Source organism: Halyomorpha halys, unplaced genomic scaffold (genome assembly GCF_000696795.3).
Source record: "Halyomorpha halys isolate HHAL.00 unplaced genomic scaffold, Hhal_1.1 Scaffold71.1, whole genome shotgun sequence".
NCBI lineage: Eukaryota > Metazoa > Arthropoda > Insecta > Hemiptera > Pentatomidae > Halyomorpha > Halyomorpha halys.
Genome location: NW_027107476.1, coordinates 1,252,790 through 1,272,490, shown reverse-complemented (window position 1 = coordinate 1,272,490; position 19,701 = coordinate 1,252,790). Strand labels below are relative to the sequence as shown.

At 29.9% G+C, this 19,701-nt stretch overlaps 2 protein-coding genes across 6 annotated transcripts in view; one reads left to right on the top strand and one right to left on the bottom strand.

The window, feature by feature from the left end:
* Positions 1-19,701, bottom strand: part of LOC106692784 (histamine H2 receptor) — a 581,552-nt gene that overhangs the window by 122,681 nt on the left and 439,170 nt on the right. The window contains exon 1 of one of the 5 annotated variants that reach the window (XM_014438950.2): positions 2,326-2,389. The exons of the other annotated variants lie outside the window; for them this stretch is intronic. The gene's annotated coding sequence lies outside the window, so the exon portion shown is untranslated. Of the gene's footprint in view, positions 1-2,325; positions 2,390-19,701 lie in introns of those variants that run through there. 5 annotated transcript variants of the gene reach the window in all.
* Positions 11,378-19,701, top strand: part of LOC136795397 (putative odorant receptor 69a) — a 12,689-nt gene continuing 4,365 nt past the window's right edge. Inside the window, exons 1-5 of the mRNA XM_067045832.1 lie at positions 11,378-11,561; positions 13,672-13,877; positions 15,280-15,446; positions 15,624-15,895; positions 19,495-19,594. Coding sequence (XP_066901933.1) covers positions 11,473-11,561; positions 13,672-13,877; positions 15,280-15,446; positions 15,624-15,895; positions 19,495-19,594 — 834 coding nt within the window. The 5' untranslated portion in view covers positions 11,378-11,472. The remainder of the gene's footprint in view (positions 11,562-13,671; positions 13,878-15,279; positions 15,447-15,623; positions 15,896-19,494; positions 19,595-19,701) is intronic.

The following is a 19,701-nucleotide window of genomic DNA, read 5'->3' as shown; positions in this document are numbered from 1 at the left end:
AAAATTTTTTTTGATATATTCTGAATTCGGAGTATCTTGAAACGTAAAATTGTTTTGTTTTTTTTGGAGGGGGGGGAGTGCTAAGTTTTTGTTTATATTGAATTACTGAAAAGAAGTAACTATTAATAAGTCTAATGTATGGTTTCCTTTTTAATTTCAATTTTGTTTTGGTAATATTTTGAGAAAACGATACGTAAACATTAAGGATTTTTTTCAATATTTTCATAAATGCTGGAAATAAAGTCGAAGAAAACAACTTATCGTTCACAAATTCAAAAACGTAAATGTGAACAGTAATTACTTCTTTCAGAAGTCACGTTGAGTGACCTATAACTCAGGTGCAAAATCTCAATAAAATTGGTCCATTAGTTACAGATGAAAGCTAGGGTAGCCATACTGAGGTCAGACAGTATTTTTTATTCGATTTTTGGATTCTACGTATCTTGAAACGCAAAACTTCAATATTTGAGGGTGTGTTAGTTTTTTCTTGGTCGATTACAAAAGTTCATTAGCCTAAATTATAAACTAGAATTCGGAAACTTTGTACGAGTCGGCCTGATGAAAATCTGAAATTCAGGTTGAAACGTCTGTACAAATATAAATATAAATAAATAAATATGTTTTACTTTTTTGTGTATCATTACTGATCGCACTCACATTGAATCTACGGTCACCAATAAAAACCTCTAGTAAAAGAGCCCAAGAGGAGAAAAAGTCAGTTATTTCACCCCAATTTTTGATTACTTCAATGAAAACTATGTATGATTACTAATCAAAATTGATGAGTCTGCCAAGTATACTTGGGGGAATAAAAAATGGCGGCTTTTTAAAAACGTTCAAAATAATTAATTTTTCATTTGGAGCTCTATATCTTTAAAACTACCAACAACAACAGAAAATCTAAGAGAACATCATTTAAAGTAGAGTCAATTTGCTAAAATGTAAGCCCTAATAGAGCTATTGACGTTCAATAGTTCTCTATTGCGTAAGATAAGTGTCATAAACTACTTTATAGTAAGTTAAGTTTCCTTTATTTTGAGTGCTGGCAGACATATGTGCGTCTTATGGATTTAGATATATATGTCTTCAAAAATCAGCAAATTTACTCCACTTTGTTAATAATGTTCTTTTAGATTTTCTATTGTTATTGTTAGTTTTAAAGACATAGAACTCCGAATGAAAAATTAATGTTTTTTAAGGTTTTGAAACAGCTACCATTTTGTATTCCCTCTACCTATACTTGGCAGACTCATCAGTTTTGAATAGTAATTATACACAGTTTTCATTAAAGTAATCTAAAATTGAGATGAACTAACTGCCTTTTTATCTTCCCGGATCTTGTAATCCTCGTTAAGCGCCCAAATCTGAATAGGAATGTAACAGAAATAATAATCTAAAAAATAAAGTGACAACTAAAAAAATGATAAAGTTTACAAGGGTAGAATTAATAAAAAAGAAGCAATGAAAAACCACAATAAGTCGAAACAAGAAGTATAATAATCTTTATACAAATACTAATAGAATTGACCAATTAAAATATTATGGATATCTCTAAATGTAATAACACCAATAGGATAAGAAAATACATTAGAAACATAATACGAAATTATATTGCCATTATATGTTATATAGTCAAATGACTAGTAATTGAAAATAATTTAATTTTTTTTTAATAATGATAAAAACATTACCGTTATGGAATCTAGAAAACCAAAAAGATTAACAGTAAAAGTATTGATATAAAAGTGTATTTTTCGTTATATGATAAAAAGTAATGTAATGCAAAAACCCTGAGAAAAACTATCTAATAAAATAAATGTTAAGGAGCGAAAAAAAGGTGGTACATACTAACTTTGAATTATACTTGACTTTAGTTTTTTGGAAACTTCCAATTTAGATCAGGAATTGCTTGCAAATGTTATACCTTCATGCATATTCATACGCTATTTCCGTCGCCTGAAAAATGGAAATGGGCTGGAAGGGTGTCATCATTTATTGAAAAACAGAGAAAAAAATGAACAACGAGAAGGTTAAACGAGAAATTTGGAACTATTCCCTACTGAAAGAGGTTTCGGAAAATGGAGTAAAAATTAATTAAGATATTTATATAAAATGATAGCTAGAATCAATTTTTTAACTAGTCAAAAATGAGTCAGGATTGGAATCGGACATAACTAAGAGTTATTCATGTTTTAATGGAGCTTATAACTCTTTCAAGTCAATCGTGATTAGAGAAGGGGTAAAGTGGTGGTGACTGAATTCGCAGCCCAAACGATTCACTTGAATGGCAATCCATTATTTTTTATCGTATCATTAATCACTTACTGAAAAAAAGCTTTTTGAATCAGTTGGGAGCGTATCGCTGATTTCTACTTCCGCACCTTCTGAACCTTCTTACCTTTACATAACCTGTTTAAAACACAAAAAAAAACTAATATAATTTTTATTAATTACTAATCAATCAGAATGATCGAGGGAAAAAAACTCATTATTAAAACCACTTCGTACAAAATAAAATTATATAAGAATACTTTTTTTTTTTTTTAATTTTTATTCGCAACAATTTTGTTTTTAATATATATATTCGTATTATTAAAATTATTTTGTTTTATAATTACTACTCCATGGAATTATTAGTAGACAGTTGGAGGTCATTATTTCTTGGGGTATTTCACCTAAAATATATTAATTAATATCACACAGAATTAATATTTTTAATAAAGTACATTGCTGTTAATACTGCTAAAATAAATTGTAGGAAGATAGTCCGGGTGGCGGTCAAACAAAATAGCTGTTGTCCTTTGTAGCCCTGACGAAGCCCTGCAAAGTGGGGCGAAACTTTGGTTAACAATAAATAGTTTTCTTTTACTATTTTGATACCTTTATTGACCGCCACCCGGACTATCGTCCCACAATATACTTCATATGGTTAACTATTTTCTTCCAATATATACCTAACATTCTTCCAATATAACCTAGTATTTTAAATATTAAATTTAATTATTATTATTACTAATTTTGGGTAAATTATTAGTAATTTATTTTTATATTATATTTTAAACTAATCTGGAATCCAAATTTAAAAAATTTACTTTACCTGTGGATTATCAATTTTATTTCGTTTATCCGTCATTATCACTCACACATTTCAAAATGAAACTGCTATTGCGAGTACAATCTGCTAGACCCTTTATTTAACTACTTTTGCTAGTAAAATAAAGGTAATTTCTTAATTTGTTTATATTAAAAATAGTTTGCTGAGAAGTTCAGCTTTTTTTTTACATTTAAATTATTTGTATACGTTTTGTAATTGATTGATGTTACTCAGATATTGTTATAGATATTTACTTACCTGTATGGAATTTTTTTTCCTCGATAATTTTGACTGATAGTTAATAATTTAAAAATGAAAGAAATAACAATAATAAAGAGGATTAATACAATTTTATTAATAATAATAATTAGGTTGTACTGCCAAAGGTAATTCTGAACTAGAATGTGGTTACTTATTGATATTAAAAAGACAATCACTGATTTACTAATCATAATATTTCTAACAGGCAAATAATGAGAGTTTGTCCGAAGAGCAAAGACCATAAATAATATAGTGTAACACAAAATACATAATTCTTGTTTCAGCTAACTCTAAATTAATTTTTAATAGTTAATTAATACGTTTCATTTAATCTTAGAAATTTAAAAAAGAAAGATATTACTAAATTCTTGGAAGATGAAAAATACGTTAATAATTATTTTTAAAAATTATTGTTACCGAAAAACATTTTAATTTTTTCACCTCTTATTTACATTACAAGAAACTTTATTACAACGACCTTCCAGATTATTCCTACGTCTTCGGGAACCTTGGTCTAAAAATACAATCTATATTTACAAATATACACTTAAAAATTATTTCATAATATAACACGCTGTATTTCGCAAATCAATATAATTCTGACACACTCAAAAGTAATAAATTTTGAGAAAATGGAAAGATTTTTGTTTTTTATTAAAACTCATTTTTGTTTATTATCAAATTAAACAACTAGACGTTGGTTCATAATGATGTATTCTAAATTTATGGTTTTAATTAAAAACTAATTATAATATAAAATAAAAATGTGAGCAATTAATTTTTTTAATTTATCGACAAATTACCTTTTCTGAATATCTGTTAATTAACATGAATCTTCTGTCTACAATAATTCACTTTGTATTATTTCCTTATAATTATTTTAACAAGGAGTATCCTCATTTGATTATTATCATCATTCGGATTCATTTAATGATGCACGGATAAATATTAAATTTAATGATGACATCACTCTCCTCGCCTAAATATAAAACGTATATCTCAAAATATATTTTTATTAATGATCGAAACATCTCTTGCTCAAAGATATGGACAAATGTTTTCATCAATGGACAAAAAAGGTGTTGAGAGAACTTTCACAAATGTAACAGCACCAATATATTTCATTAATTTTAAAAGATATTTACTAATTTATGAAATTTAATTATTTCTTCAATTTTGTGCAAGTTTAGTAGTAATTATATTCAAAATTTTAGTAAATAATAATATTGAATTTCTTTATTCTACGAGTGATTTGATTTTTAAATTTTTTTTTAAATAAGTAAGATATGGTAATTTTAATATTATTAGTTTTAATGGGAAAATATCTAATGAGTCACACGAAAGGTAACAATATAAATACAACTTTAGAGATATAATACGTGATCATGAATGATTAGTAATTTTTAGTCCCAAAGAGGTGTGGAGTATACTACTGCCGAAGTATTGACTTATCGTCGATTATTAACATTGTATTATGAACATAGAAAAATCGGAAACAATTAGCTCATAAAATATTTTGAATTATTACAAGGATGCAAACGCCTAGGTTTTAGTTGATTGAAAAATAAATTGAATCATTATAAATTGTTTTAAGTATTCTTTCAACGGAATTCTAGAGAAGTTTGTTTGTTTTGAGAGGGCGATCAACAGCCAGGTCATCAATGCCCGTTGGTGGTTTCGATTCTAGATAGTACATGAGCCGGGAAGAAAAAGGCAGTTATCTCACCCCAATTTTTCATTACTTTAATGAAAAGTAGGTATGATAACTAGTAAAAATTGATGAGTCTGAAAAGTATAGGTGGGGGGAATAAAAAATGGCGGCTGTTTCAAAACCTTAAAAAAATATTATTTTTTCATTCGCAGCTCTATATCTTAAAAACTACCAACAACACTAGAAAATGTAAGAGAACATTATTTAAAGAAGAGTAAATTTTCTGAAATATTTGCCCTAAAAGAGCTATTTACGTCCAATAGTTCTCCAGATATAGCCTTTTTAAAAAGCAAAATTTCTTATAAATCTACTGAAAGAGTAGTAGTTAGTTAATTTATTTTGAGAAATCTATGAGGAACTATGAGACGTACAGATATCTATTAGCACTCAAATTAAAGCTAGTTTAATGGCCTATTAAGAAGTTTATGACCTTTACTCTGGTAGGAATAGTAGTTTTCATAATATTTGCTAAAATAAATTGATTTATAGTTGGACAATAAGTTTGATTTATGAAAAACTTCATTTCAGAAACCATTGGACTAGTTAAATTTACTACAAAATAGTTAATTTTATTTATCTTTATAGGAGTAGTAGTTTTTATGATATTTGACAAAATAAATTCACAAAATGTCAATTTCTAGTTGATCTTATAAAAGTTTAGATTTTTGAAAAATATATCTCTAGATACATAAGTCGCACATATGTCTGCCAACAATTTGTCCGAACAACTATAAATCAATTTATTTTAGCAAATTTCATGTAAACTATTACTCCTACGAAGATAAACATCATAAGCTACTTTATAGCTCATTAAACTAGCTTTAATTTGAGTGCTAATAGACATCTGTACGTCAAATTGTTTTTGAGATATAGATTTTTCAAAATAAATTCACTAACTACTGATCTTTCAGTACGTCCCATACAACAATTTTATGAAATGTTGCTTTTTAAAAAGCTATATCTCGACAACTATTTAACGTAAATAATTCTATTAGGGCTCATATTTTAGCAAATTTACTCTTATTTAAATGACTTTCTCTTAAGTTTTCTTGTGTTGTTGGTAGTTGTAAAAATATAGAATGAAAAATAAATGTTTTTTTAAGGTTTTGAAATAGTTGCCATTTTTTATTCCCCCTACCTATACTTGGTAGATTCATCAATTTTGACTATTAATTATACATAGTTTTCATTAAAGTAATCAAAAATTGGGGTGAGATAACAGCCTTTTTTCTCCTCTTGGGCTCTTGTATAAAGAAGTTACTTGTTTATATACTTACCATTTTTTCACATATGGCAATTTTAATGCCATTCAACTAAAGTATAGTTTTACATTTATTAGGTTGTTAGATATATTTTTTAAATATTTAGTAGAGGATAGTATAGACAAAAACACCTTCATCTTTGAGGGCATTTACCTTTTCGGAAAATACCCGACCCTTAACAATATCTCAAGTGGCTCGCCTTGAGGACCATTGAAGCTACCTCTCATTCAACAAAGGATCGGCAAAGCCTCTTCTTTGTTTAACAGCTTATATTTAGTTCCACAATAAAGGGTTTTAGTTGTTCTCCTCTTTTTCCTTCTTTTATTTTTGAAAATCATTTGATTAGCCTCAAATCTTAATATCTTGTTTTTTTCTTTTTTTCAGACAAGAAATATTTACTACCATATTCAAATTTATATCTCATCGTTGGAACAGTACCTCGAGTCAGAGGGATTACCCATATCTTATATATATACCCATATATTACCCAAATCAGAAATGAGCAAACCTCTTGGAAAGAAAGTCAAAGATAAATGGCAATCTTTGTGGAATGAAAGCCCAATGAGTAAATTAAAAATTATTAAAAAGGATTTCAAGCCCTGGGGAACCTCCAGCCGCAAATGCCGTAGAGAGGTTGTACTGAGCAGGCTGAGAATAGTTCACACGAGGCTCACCCACTCCTATCTTATTTCAAAAGAAACGCCTCCGAACTCTATTGCAAAAATAATCTGACAATAAGTCATATTTTCCAACAATGCCCATATTCCATACCACACCTCAATAGTATAGGACTTAATCCAGATATTTCAAACTCTCGGAGACGATGATAAAACAATAGAATTAGTATTTCAGTTTATAAAATCACAACATTTACTGACAAAAATATAACATTGAACGGAAGAAAAAAATAATAATAAATAATCAAATTATAAAATTAAACGAATATAAGCAAAATTAAATAAAATATAAATGGCGTTGATGACCAATGAAGTTTGGCGCCATTAAACAAAAACAAACAAACCTCGAATCCGATAGAGACTCAGGTTCGATTCAGGTGTTCCTGAATATATTCTGACATTCCTAATATAGTATTACATCGGCTGGCGTTAAAAATAAAGGCGTTAAACTAAATAATATCACTATTAATAATAATGATGAGAAGACATGATCGTTTGATTCCAGACCTCATAATTTACTATAAAATATTTCTTTTCTATTTATATGATCAACTTGGGAAATTCAAATTTGTCCAGTAAATGAATGTTAATTTTTTTTTTCCGTAAACCTCAAATCAACTATTTTATTTTTCTGTTTAATTTAGATATTCCCCAGACTAAAATTTGGGGAATATTATCCAAATTAATCGCAGTTTTGAATAAATGGAGTGGACTATATGGATAAGCCTCTATTCTTGATTGAATCATAAGAAACATGGTTAAATGGGATTTGACAAAAGGTTATTGAATTAATTTCGATTGTTGGGTTACTTAATGTCACATAAAATAATAAATGTTGTAGGCTACTTGATAGTTGATCTGTGAGATTTGCTTTATCTTGTTCTCTCCCCTCCCTCATCCTGCATTCCGTCCCTTTGCCTGAGTGGGGTGTAGTTTATTTACTCATGGTGAATTGCGGATCTCAGCTAAATTATAATGTGGCCTAGTCTGTTAGTTCTAACAGTAGAGCTGTAATTTATTTCGATTAGGTATGGGTACCATTCATTGATTATCAGAGTTGTTAAAACTTAGTGCCTTAAATTATTGATATTTTAATCTTATCTTTTTTCCCCATTGTTTCACTAATTTTAATTCCCCATTTTTTTTTTAATTTCTTGCTGTGGAAGAAAGCATTTTTGCATACTTATAACTATAGTATTTTGGTTTTATGGTAACCATTACAATGTTGTGATTTGGATGAATTCTGAGAAGATTGAGATGAATTATAATTTAAGGAATAAACCTTTTTTTCTAAATTTTTAAAAAAAATTTATTTAAACAATATTCTTGATATATATATTTTTTAATGTATACTAACGAAAACCCAAGACTAATTTAATAATGATTAAAAAAAAAAAAACTATTGGATGTTCTCTACTAATGATGTGCCTTGAGTTTCTGTTGTGGATGAAAATTCTTAAACAAATTATTGATGTATTTTACAAACTATATTGATTTTTTTTATAACACAACTTAACGAAAACTTTGGTTGATTATTGGGTCAAACTGTATTTTTCTACACCAAAATTTAGATCTTAAATTATATAATTATATTTTCGTGTTGAACTGAATCTGTACGTATATAAACGTTAGTAACAGATAATGGATGCCCAATCGTAAAATACAATATGACCATTTATTTGAATCTACAATCAGCACTCTAAGGAATTTCATTTATGAAATTTTTTCCTTCATGTGATCATATTATTGTTGTTAATATTGTTTTATATGAGACATTTTTTATTTTGATTATTATTTACCATGCGGACAAAATTAGGAACAGAAAATAAAATCTGTAGACGATCCTCGTTCCACAAACGTTAGAATGAAAAAAATAAATTCATTTCGTATTATATTTAAAGATAAGTAAAAAGAACGAGAATTTAGCTGAGAGAATTGGAAGATTTAATGGAAAAAGGATGAGGGATAGAACGCAGCGAAACACGAAATAGCCACTCTAAACTGTTGGACATAAAACCTATCGTTCTCCCACTCAATAAAAAAAAAAATGTTTGAAAAGAGAATATCATGAAATCGATCACTACAGAACTGAAATATCTTTAAAAAATACAATAAAAAAGAATTATTTATTAAAAACTAATTTATAAAATGTTTCAATTAATTTCACCATTCCCTTTTGAATACTTATTTTCATTAGTTTCGGGAATTAATAGAATCTTCAAGCCTACCCCGAGTGAACAGTCAATAATTCATACTAACCAAAATACTATACACCATTTATAATCCATATGCATTACAATGATCTGCTTAGTCATGTGAGCAGTTGAGATCAAAAGTGGTGTGTTTCATAATGTTCTCATCACAATTAATTTTCATAAAAAATTATATTTTAAGTTACTGTGTTTATTACATTCGAATGTTTTTAAATATTTGGATATGTTATTGCTAATATTTCTTACCAAAATATTTTTAAAAAGGAGAACAAATAAATCATAGAACATTTATCTGAAAATAATTTTAACACAATTCTGGTGGTTCTAAAATTCTCAATAATTAGCCAATTAATTTAATAAAGTAATGATTACAAATTTTTAAGAAATATAGAAAAACTGGATTGGCTAACCAAAGTACAACTTTGAACTATAAATATGATTTCAAAATTCTATAATAGACATGACAAAAAAAAAAAAAGAATCCTAGAAGCAATCCACATAACCAATAATATCAACAACACTGACACAAAAATTTAAATACACAATATGCAGGCTGAACATATCAGTAGAGACAAAAGTAATCAGTAGATACATTTAAAAATAAAATTCTACAATTAAAAAACCATAATATTCAATCTAAATAGCTGAATTTATAAAATATAGATATATTAACAGGGACACATACAAACAGCACACTGGCATATTGAAATGTTGAAAAAATAAATAAATTAATTAAAAAGAGCTGGACATCTCATGGATAGTAAATAATAAACTCCACTAAACAAGTTCTAATCTAAGATCTTATCTACCACTTCTAAAGAAATTATGGCAATCGTAATACGGATGGATTGCCAAGGACATTTTGAAAACGATCATTCGAAATTGGATACGAAGGAGATAATCTGAAGGTATAGGGGATTAGGGGATAGAGGAAGTGCTAAGTTTTTATCATGAGTTCCACTTTCACCTTGAAGAAAAATGTCAGAATAATGGTCAAATAACCTTTCCGAAGAACATACACAAAGATTTTACTTTGCGGTACCTCAACATAAATACACAAGTACACAAGCCTCAGGCGGACTGACAGGTCAGGGGTCTTTGTGATTTATGTCAGACTGGATTTTGAACCGTGAAAGGCTGTAGTTCCCAAAGTGGGTGCCGCAAGCGAATGCCACATTCTCAAATATAGTATATATATATAATAAATATAAATTTTTTCGGTTGGCTTTACAAACATTTTTGTCCGCCCGAACCAGCCATCTCCATATCTGCCTTCTTGGAATACTGCTTTCCAGTTTGCAGCACGCAGCTCTTTCGTATCTTTTTCGATTCTGTCCATCTGGTTTCATGCCTCTTACGTCGTCTCTTACCAAACATACCGCCAACTGGAATTATTTGTTGTTTAGAGGCATCGGATTGCTTTGAGTCATATGTCCCGCTCATCCTAACCTCTTTACATTCAGAGCAAGCGATAATGACTGACCAGGTTCTGCTAGTTCTTTTCCTTGTGTTAAAAAAATTAAAAATTTCACAATTATCTATAGAGCGGTAAGAGTATAAAAACAAAAGCGCAAAGTAAATGCTGAAATGCCTAGTTCCTAATCCCAGATCGCTCCTGTAATTGCACGATGTTTCTCAAAATATTATAAAATAAACAAAAAAAAAAATTAAAATAGCAAATATGCAGTGCATTTCAGCATTTACTTTGCACTTTTTTTTTATACTCTTACCTCTCTATAGATAATTGTGAATTTTTTAATTTTTTTTAGCCCATAAGGATGGTGTGGCGAAGATTGGGAACCGCTGGTATTAAGGTAATAACAATAACAGCATAAAAATGATTGAAAAATACCCAGGCGATCCATCAGGATAGGTTTAAAAGAGTATATAAATAATATTGTTCAGCAAAATATAGCCTTGACCTCCTGAAGAAAAAAAGGTGAAAAGTCGCTATCGACGAATGATTACGATCAGACTGTTTGCTCTCGCAATGAGCAGGTACAAGCCACTGTTATTTCTGGCATGCTCACCTTCTCAGCAAACAGTCATCCATTCCTCATAACCCAACAGCACAGCTTTTCCGAAGCTAATTATACAGTGGATTGTTGGCTCAGCAATATGAATAGTTAACTACAGAATGTATTATCTTCTTCCATAAAGAAGTTGTTCATTGCCAGAAGAGTAATACCAGCGATCAGAGCAAACGTCAGGAGGACTTTGGAAGTAGAAGTACCCCTAACTATATCTTACTAGTATGTGGGACTGGAGGCAACTAAGATGGCTGTCATACTTCGGTTGGTGGCCAGCAGCGGCGAAGACAAAGCGAGCCTATAGGTTATTGAGGTAAATATGGCTCAATGAGTCATGAGTCTCTGCTTATGTAATAGGAAAAATATTTGAAATATTATGGTGAAATATAATAAGTTTAGGAAGTAATATGTACGAGCAATAAAACAAAAAGTAAATGTGTTATAATGTACCTACTGCATAGTTAGTTTTAAGTCAATTCGTCAAGTCGTTAGACTTTCAATAGCTACAGGAAGACTATTTTAATTGTATGCCTAAATTGGCCAGCATATTATGTAATAAATTAGAATCATTATTATAAAGATGTTGCATAGAAGCTGGCACCCATTGTTAAGAAATATGGAGAGGGTCGAAAGTTAGTTTAGTAGCGAAAAGTTCATTTGTGAAAACCCAAAATAACAAAATACTAATATCCACTTTATTATGAAATCAACTGGAACTGATAATATCTGATTGAAGTTAGCGTCTTTTCATTTTGTTTATTTTATTCCTTACTTATTTACTGTATCAATTTTATCATTTATGTATAATTACTTTTTGTTTTAATTAGTATTATTTTTATATTTATGAACCACTGCATCAATTTATTAAGACTAGTTTAATGTTGAATCTGTATATCATTTGCTATGTATTTCTTAATTATTGTATATACCTATATTTATATATTTAGGAACTGATTGTTTAAATGCATTTAACTCTTTCTTTAGTGTATTCATTTATTTAGCTATGCATACATAATTATTTTTGAACTTATTCTTTTTTATTTTATATTATAAAACTATTGTTATACTACCTTTATAGTTTATATGGTAATTTTGTTTAAGAGTATTTTTATATATTTCTGTGTTTTGTGTTTCACTTTTCAATTATTTTTATGTCACAAACTTATTTATGAACTCATCCATTTAAATGATACAAAATTGCTCCTTTATATATACATTGTATTTTATATTCTTGTTTGATTTTCTTTTTTTTTCTTTTCATTTTTATAATATTCACAATATATAATAGCAATAAGCTTTAGAGTAATCTTCATATTGCATACATATGTATGTACAACTTTTGAAAAAATCTTCTTCTAAAGGATTACTGTGCAAGAGAAAAGAAAAAATGGAATAGGTCACATAATGCATACATAAAGTCCAGTCATCATTTTTTCACACCAGACAAACACAATACTGAGTGAATCGTTTTGCAACATACTGGTGGAAAGTCGTGGAACATAATAGATAAAAAAATAAATTACTTCACCAGTAGGAAGATTTCCAGTTATTAATTGAATCTCTTCATTTTGGATCGATGGAGGTCTCATCATTGAGGGCATAAAAACTGTCTTGTTGCCTCTTTTTCATCGCCCATAAGAAGAGAACTTGGATACAAAAGTGCAATGTTTAATAAATTCAATTAACTATTTTTTTTTTTTTTTTTTAAAGTTTATTAATAAATAACCGGTGCCTACCAGTAATGACAAGTTAGCCTAAAGCATAAAGTAGCCAGTGATTATTCTTCTTTAGTACTATTCTAAACTACTCTCACGTCCGAGACCTTTTGAATTTGAAACCTTTGTTAATGTGAATTCTTTTTTGAAGCACCATAAATGTTCCTTTGCAGTTAAGAAATTATGCTATGGTACGGTAACAATATTTTTGGAATTGATATTTTACATCTTTTTAAAGAAGTAGTATTCCACTAAAAGAGGTTGGAACTACTGACAAATAATATTAATATATTTTGTTTAACCGGTAGGTCATTTATCAATTTAGTAGTGGACCAATTATATAGTAATTATTTGCAATATAGTATAGGATAATAGAGAGAGGCGTAGTAGATTACCAAATTTAAGTATACATAGTGGCATTAATATTTATTTTCAAATAATAACTGTATTTGTCAAGAGTTTTGATGTGGTATAGAAGAATTCGGGTAATAAATGGATCATTGCAGTCATCAATTGTGGTACCGGTAAGTTTTGGAATTCCAGCGGAATAAATAGTAGTTTTAGAAAGAGTGGACATTTTTAACACATTTGCCCCCCTTCCCTCCAAAAAACTTATTTTTATTGTAATCTATTACTTCCAGAATAGCAAAAATGTGGAAAGATATCCTTTAAATATATCTGATGTACATATACATAAACTTTTTACAGAATATATGGCATCGTACTATTCTTGTACGACTTCTTACAACTGGGCCCAGAGTTGATAGCTTTGTACTTGGTCATCTGTAAGGGCTCGATGAACGAAGTGGTGCTAACCCTTAACAACAACTTGCTGGGTCTTGGTAGTGCGTGGAATATAGGCTGTGTCTTGTACAACGAGAAAAATATAATGTGGATCATAAGCAAGCTGGAAGGTAAGCCATGGTATCTAGGTATGTTATGTTACATAAATTCCTCTAAGCGTAATCATTAAGTAAGTGTAAAAATAAATAGTTTCTAATTGATAAAATCTGAGGCAAAAAAAGGCTAAGTATAGACTGAAAAAAAAAAGATACGAGGAGGATGTATGAGACATAGGTGGGAGTACAACGGTTTTTATAGGAAAAATCGGAAAGGATATTAAACGTATAAGATAATTTAATGGTTATAAACGGGAGTGGTTTCATCCACCCTGAACCATTGTTTAAGATAAGTGAAAGGTTGAAAGAATATTTAATTAAAAGAACAGATATTAAACATTAAATACAGTAGGAATTATACAAGAGTTAAAAGCATGAAACATGAGAAAAGTAATAATACAATAAATTAAGAAATAGTAAAACCAATTTTTGGTATATTTTCCTTTTTCATTACATTACTTATACATTCACCTACCATCCCTTATTTTTATTGCATCATACTTGTACCTAATTTACTTCAGCCATATTTGTTACGTTTATATCACTATTCATTAATCTGGTTTTACATTAGAAATTCTATCACTTATTCTTGTTATTAAATTCGATTTATATTAAATTAAACATCTTGTTCCTGCTACCATTCTGCCCTTAATTTCTACTTCTAAATTATTGTTCTCCGTCACAACTCCTCCCATGTACTGCTGCAGTACTTTCAAGTACCGGGGAGGAGTTGTGACGGAGAACAATAATTTAGAAGTAGAAATTAAGGGCAGAATGGTAGCAGGAACCAGATGTTTCTACGCCCTGCAAAAAGCTCTTCGATACAAAAGTCTTTCCGGGAAAGCAAAGCTTTTGTTGTACAAAACAATAATTAGGCCAGTGGTAATGTATGGCAGTGAGACATGGACTCGAGGAAAATAGAAGAGCTCTACTGGTTTGGGAGAGAAGAGTCCTGAGAAAGATCTTAGGAGCCGTTAAAGCACAGGTGGAGAATCAGAAGCAATGATGAAATAAAGGAATTGTATGGAGAGCCTGATATCCTCTTTGCTATTAAGAAGAACAGGCTAAGATGGTTGGGACCTGAGGAAAGGATGGAGCCCTGCAGGATGCTAAATGGTGCACCAGGAAGAAAAAAGGAAAAGGGGCAGACTCAGGCGCCGGTGGCTGGATGATTTGGAAGATGATTTGAGAGGAATGGGAATTGAAAATTGGAGGAGTCTCGCTGGAGACCGCGAGGCATGGGAAAGAGTGGTGGCAGAGGCCCAGGTCCTACAAGGACTGTAGCGCCCAACAGTGAATGAGTGAGTGAATGAGTGAGTATATTAAATTAGTATTCATATTCTTTAGTTCTCACAGCTTAATCCTGGTTGATGTAGAATGTATATATGTTTTAGCTAACATCTATCATAAATTTTAGAAATGGAACTCAGAGTAAAGAAGATGATTGGAAACGAAGAGTACGACAAATACGCCGCTTACAAATACAAACTCTGTAGAAACTACGTTCTCACTATTTTCATATTCTTGGCTGGTCTAATTCAATTGACTATTTATAGTTTGTACTGGACCTACCATGGCCACGTGGTAAGTAACAAAAAGGTCTTAATTTTTTTTTTTTTTAAATCTCAAAACATTTACAATTGTTTTTAATATTTCAGTATCTCAGAGCCAGTAGTGCTAAATGAATATAAATATAATTTTTGTTGTTGTTTATAAGCTTAGAAGCAAACAGGTAATAATTTTTACCATTATATTCCGCAGAGCTACATCGTAGAGACCTGGGTTCCTTGGAATACTGATAACTTACAATCTCTCATCATCTTATACACTCTCCAAGTTGTCCACAGCTACACTGGCTTGACAGCGTACGCTACGGTCTACCATTTATACATGTCAATTTACGAAATGATATTACTCGAAATTAAGGCTTTCCATATAGCTCTTTCGAAATTGGACTTCTCCCCACCGGGGGTGGGTAGTCATCCACCTGTCAGTCTTGATCTATGCGTTAAGTTTCATCAGGATCTTCTACTGTGAGTATAAAAATTATAAATTAAAAAAAAAAAATTAGAACTCAGATAGCAGCTATGTAATGATTTAGGTTTCATTTATACTAACTAGATTCACAATAGATGAAACAGAGTAAAAGTCACAATTCACATGTTTTGCTAGAGTTAAAAATACGAAGCATTAAGCCCCATTCCCCGCCCCCCTAAAAAATACCTATTAAATACAGCTGGGAATAGAGAAAAAAGAGATTCAACAGTGAACCTCTCTCGGTCAGATACTACTTTTCTGAGACCCTGGGCTGTTGCTGTACGGATTATTATACACTAGTGGGCTAGCGTGAGCCTGAGTCATTGTAACTTCTAGTAAGGGTGGAAACTCTTCCCCTACCGTCGGAACCCGATAGTCTATTGCCGCAATTTACAGGTACATTTAGAATCGCTGACCTTACTATTCCATCACTTGTAATTTTCGTAAATAAAACAAATTATAGAAAAATAAAAATAAAATCTTAACTTAAATGGTAGAAAAAAAAATTTTAATCTTAAATATTCAACCATGTGAAAAGTCACTTATATCGGTAATAGTTGAGGAAAAAAATTTCAAAAAAAATTAATGCTACTAATAGAACTTTTTAGAATTTTCTCTACCTCCTATTAATAATTCATACAATATATACAACAATGAAAAATCTAAAATATATATACAATGCCCTTCCTTTGCACGGCATTATAAAGGAGTGGGATAGGTCCGCTGAAGGCGGAGATCGCAATATTGGCCCAGGAGCTGCTGAGAACAGAGAAAGGGGAGAGACTGCTCCACTGGGGTAAGACCGGTCCAGATGACGTCAGGCTGCATAGCCCGAAGCCCCTTCCTCAGTGCTTTGCCAACTCCCAGGTTTTGGGGGGCGACTCAAAGAGCGGATTAATACACAGGCGATCAACTCATCAAAGAACTTGATATGCCTACGCCCTATGAACACTGGTACAGTGAAGAGCTGAATAGGGCCGTTAGTAACTAAGGGAGTTCAGCGATTGACTCATGACCACAGCGACGCCGGATCGAATCCGGTCTGGGGAATGCACTTTTTTTATTTCTGTGATGACCCACGAAATGAAAACTTGACCTCCCACCGTGGTTAGAATAGGTTGTTTAGCTCTTTATAACTCCCCGTATGTAAGAAATGACTAGGTAGGAGATCATTAAATATAAAAAAAAAAGGGGGAATGTACTTTTTTTATTTCTGTGGTGGACCCACGAAATGAAAACTTGACCTCCCACCGTGGTTAGAATAGGTTGGTTAGCTCTATATAACTCCCCGTATGTAAGAAATGACTAGGTAGGGGATCATTAAAAATTTTTAAAAAATGGGAAGCTTATCACGGAAAGTTCTGTAAATCTGTAGCTATTTGAGCATAATCTTGAAGAGGTGTCGCAGGAGGCCTTTATTCTCAGAGGGACCCTCTGATATATATTTTTATAGTAGGAGTGGGGGGGGGGCATATGGAACTCAATCAACTATTATTGCTCTCCGTCAGCTGCTATCGCAATCCAGCAGCTGACTAATATGGTCCTCCGTCAGTTGATCGTAAAATACGTATATGTGTGTGTGTATAAAATAAAACTGTTATAAATATGTTTATTGTTATGTAGTTTAATATTAAAAAAAAGTGAGTGTAATGGGATCCAAATGGTTTTCCCTCAATCAATTTAATTAATATTTACTAATTTAAAATGATTCCCTCAAACAAACAACCAAAATAAAGTTATTTCTAATAGCTATTATGAAGTAATTTAACAATTTTACTGAATTTACCTATTTCTTATGTATTTATTTTAAAAGTATAACATTACAGAATTCTTTAATTTGTTAAAACTTTATCTTATTAATTAGCATGATCATTTTTTACGTTTAAAGAAATTTTGGTTAATTACTGACTGGTATGATTAAGAAATTCATGAATAAAATATTTATAGGTTTCAAAATTTAATATATGTCAAGTTGGAAAAGGCACCTACAGGAGTACCTTGAAATTTTTTAAGCATCTAAATAAATAATAGTTCTTCTCACAATTTATTTCATAAATATGAAAGTAAAATAAATCAATCTTGAATTGACTGCGTATTGCTTAGAAATAAATATTTTTTCAAGTTTTTTTCATTATTCATTTTTGTACTAACAGTAATGTGTAAAAGAAAAAAATAATGGCTGGGGTGTAGTAAATTCTATTTCCTTATTTCAGTATGCCACTAGAAAAAAAGTTTAAGAAACACTGCAATTGCAGATATTGAAAACATTAAATAGAATATCTCTAATCTGTGTTATAATTCTGATAATGATATATGTAAATAAGAACTGTTCGTGAATAATTTTTTCAACTGAATTGAGCCTGGTCCAATGGATCATCTTTTCTATATAAATTTTATTCAATGACAATACATGTTAGCTTAAATAAATAATTTTACTTTACTGTAGTTTTAATAAGTACTTTTGTACACTGTGAGCTATTTATTGTACTGGTGTCCTAAAAGAATATATCGGTACTTTGCTTGAATAATGACACTGAAAGAAAAAGTTTGTTTTATTTTTAAATGAATGTAATCCCAAGATATGAGGTAGGCAGTTTCTTTCTCTACCATGGTTCCTGGCTGTCCCAAAGCTAGAATGGTTGTCTAAAAGTAACTAGTCTGGGATGATATGTAGAATACATCAATACAATTTTTTTTGTCAGATGTGCCACTATTTAAGCGAAGCAGCGATATGTTATTTAAAATTTAAATATATTAAAAACCAAAGATCTCTGAAGAAATTTATTTTAAAAGTATAACATATATATATGGCATTTCTAATTTACATGAAAATCCTTGCCCTACTAATTCTGTAGTAAAATTAAAATTTATTAACAAAAAAGTTTAATACAGAAAATTTTTTTTTTTTAAATTTCAGGACTATTATTGTTAGTACAGTGGTTAGATTGTATTCATCAGATATCTTTATAACACCAAAGGATGAAAAACCACGTTTTTAAATACTTAACTAATAAAAATAGGGTTTAAAAATGCAATTTGATATAAAACTAGTAAAACTTTAGACGGTGATTTGGAAGTGACTGTACTCCGGTTTGCAGCAAAACTCTCTAATTTATAGAACTAGTAAAACAGATGAAAAAAAAGTTATGTTCTTTAAAAAAAGATTTATAGGGTTAAACACAAATAAAAAATCCTCAATAAAAACGGTTAAAGCTGATAATGAAATAAATAGAACAACAAACAAGTATATCTGTGTAATAATCCCTATTCCCCAATAATTACTAATAGACTAGTTGTGTAGTTTTTTCGGCAATAAATAGCTTAAGTATCCATAATTAAAATTCTAAAGTTGAAGAAACATATTTTTTTATATAATAATAAATTTTTTAACTAAAGACACATTACATTTTGTGAATAATGTAATAAGAAATATCCAATTTAATAAAATATTAGTTAAAAAAACATATATTTTTAATTATATTTCTAAACATACTTTATTCATATTAAAAAGAAAGGGTAGGAATAAATAATAATTGTAATTTATAACATTTTAGATGAATGGAATATGGTATAACATTTTAATTTTTTTTTTCAGATTATGCAGAAAATTTAACGAAACTATAAATGTTACACTTTTCCTTTTCATTATGTTCAGCTCACTGACTCTGTGTTTATCAGTTTTTGAGTTATCATTAGTGAGTATTATAACTATTAATAAATATTTACTAGTTAAATCAATTTTAACATACATTGAATCATCATACAAACTATCAAAGTTGTTCATAAAATTAATAAATATATA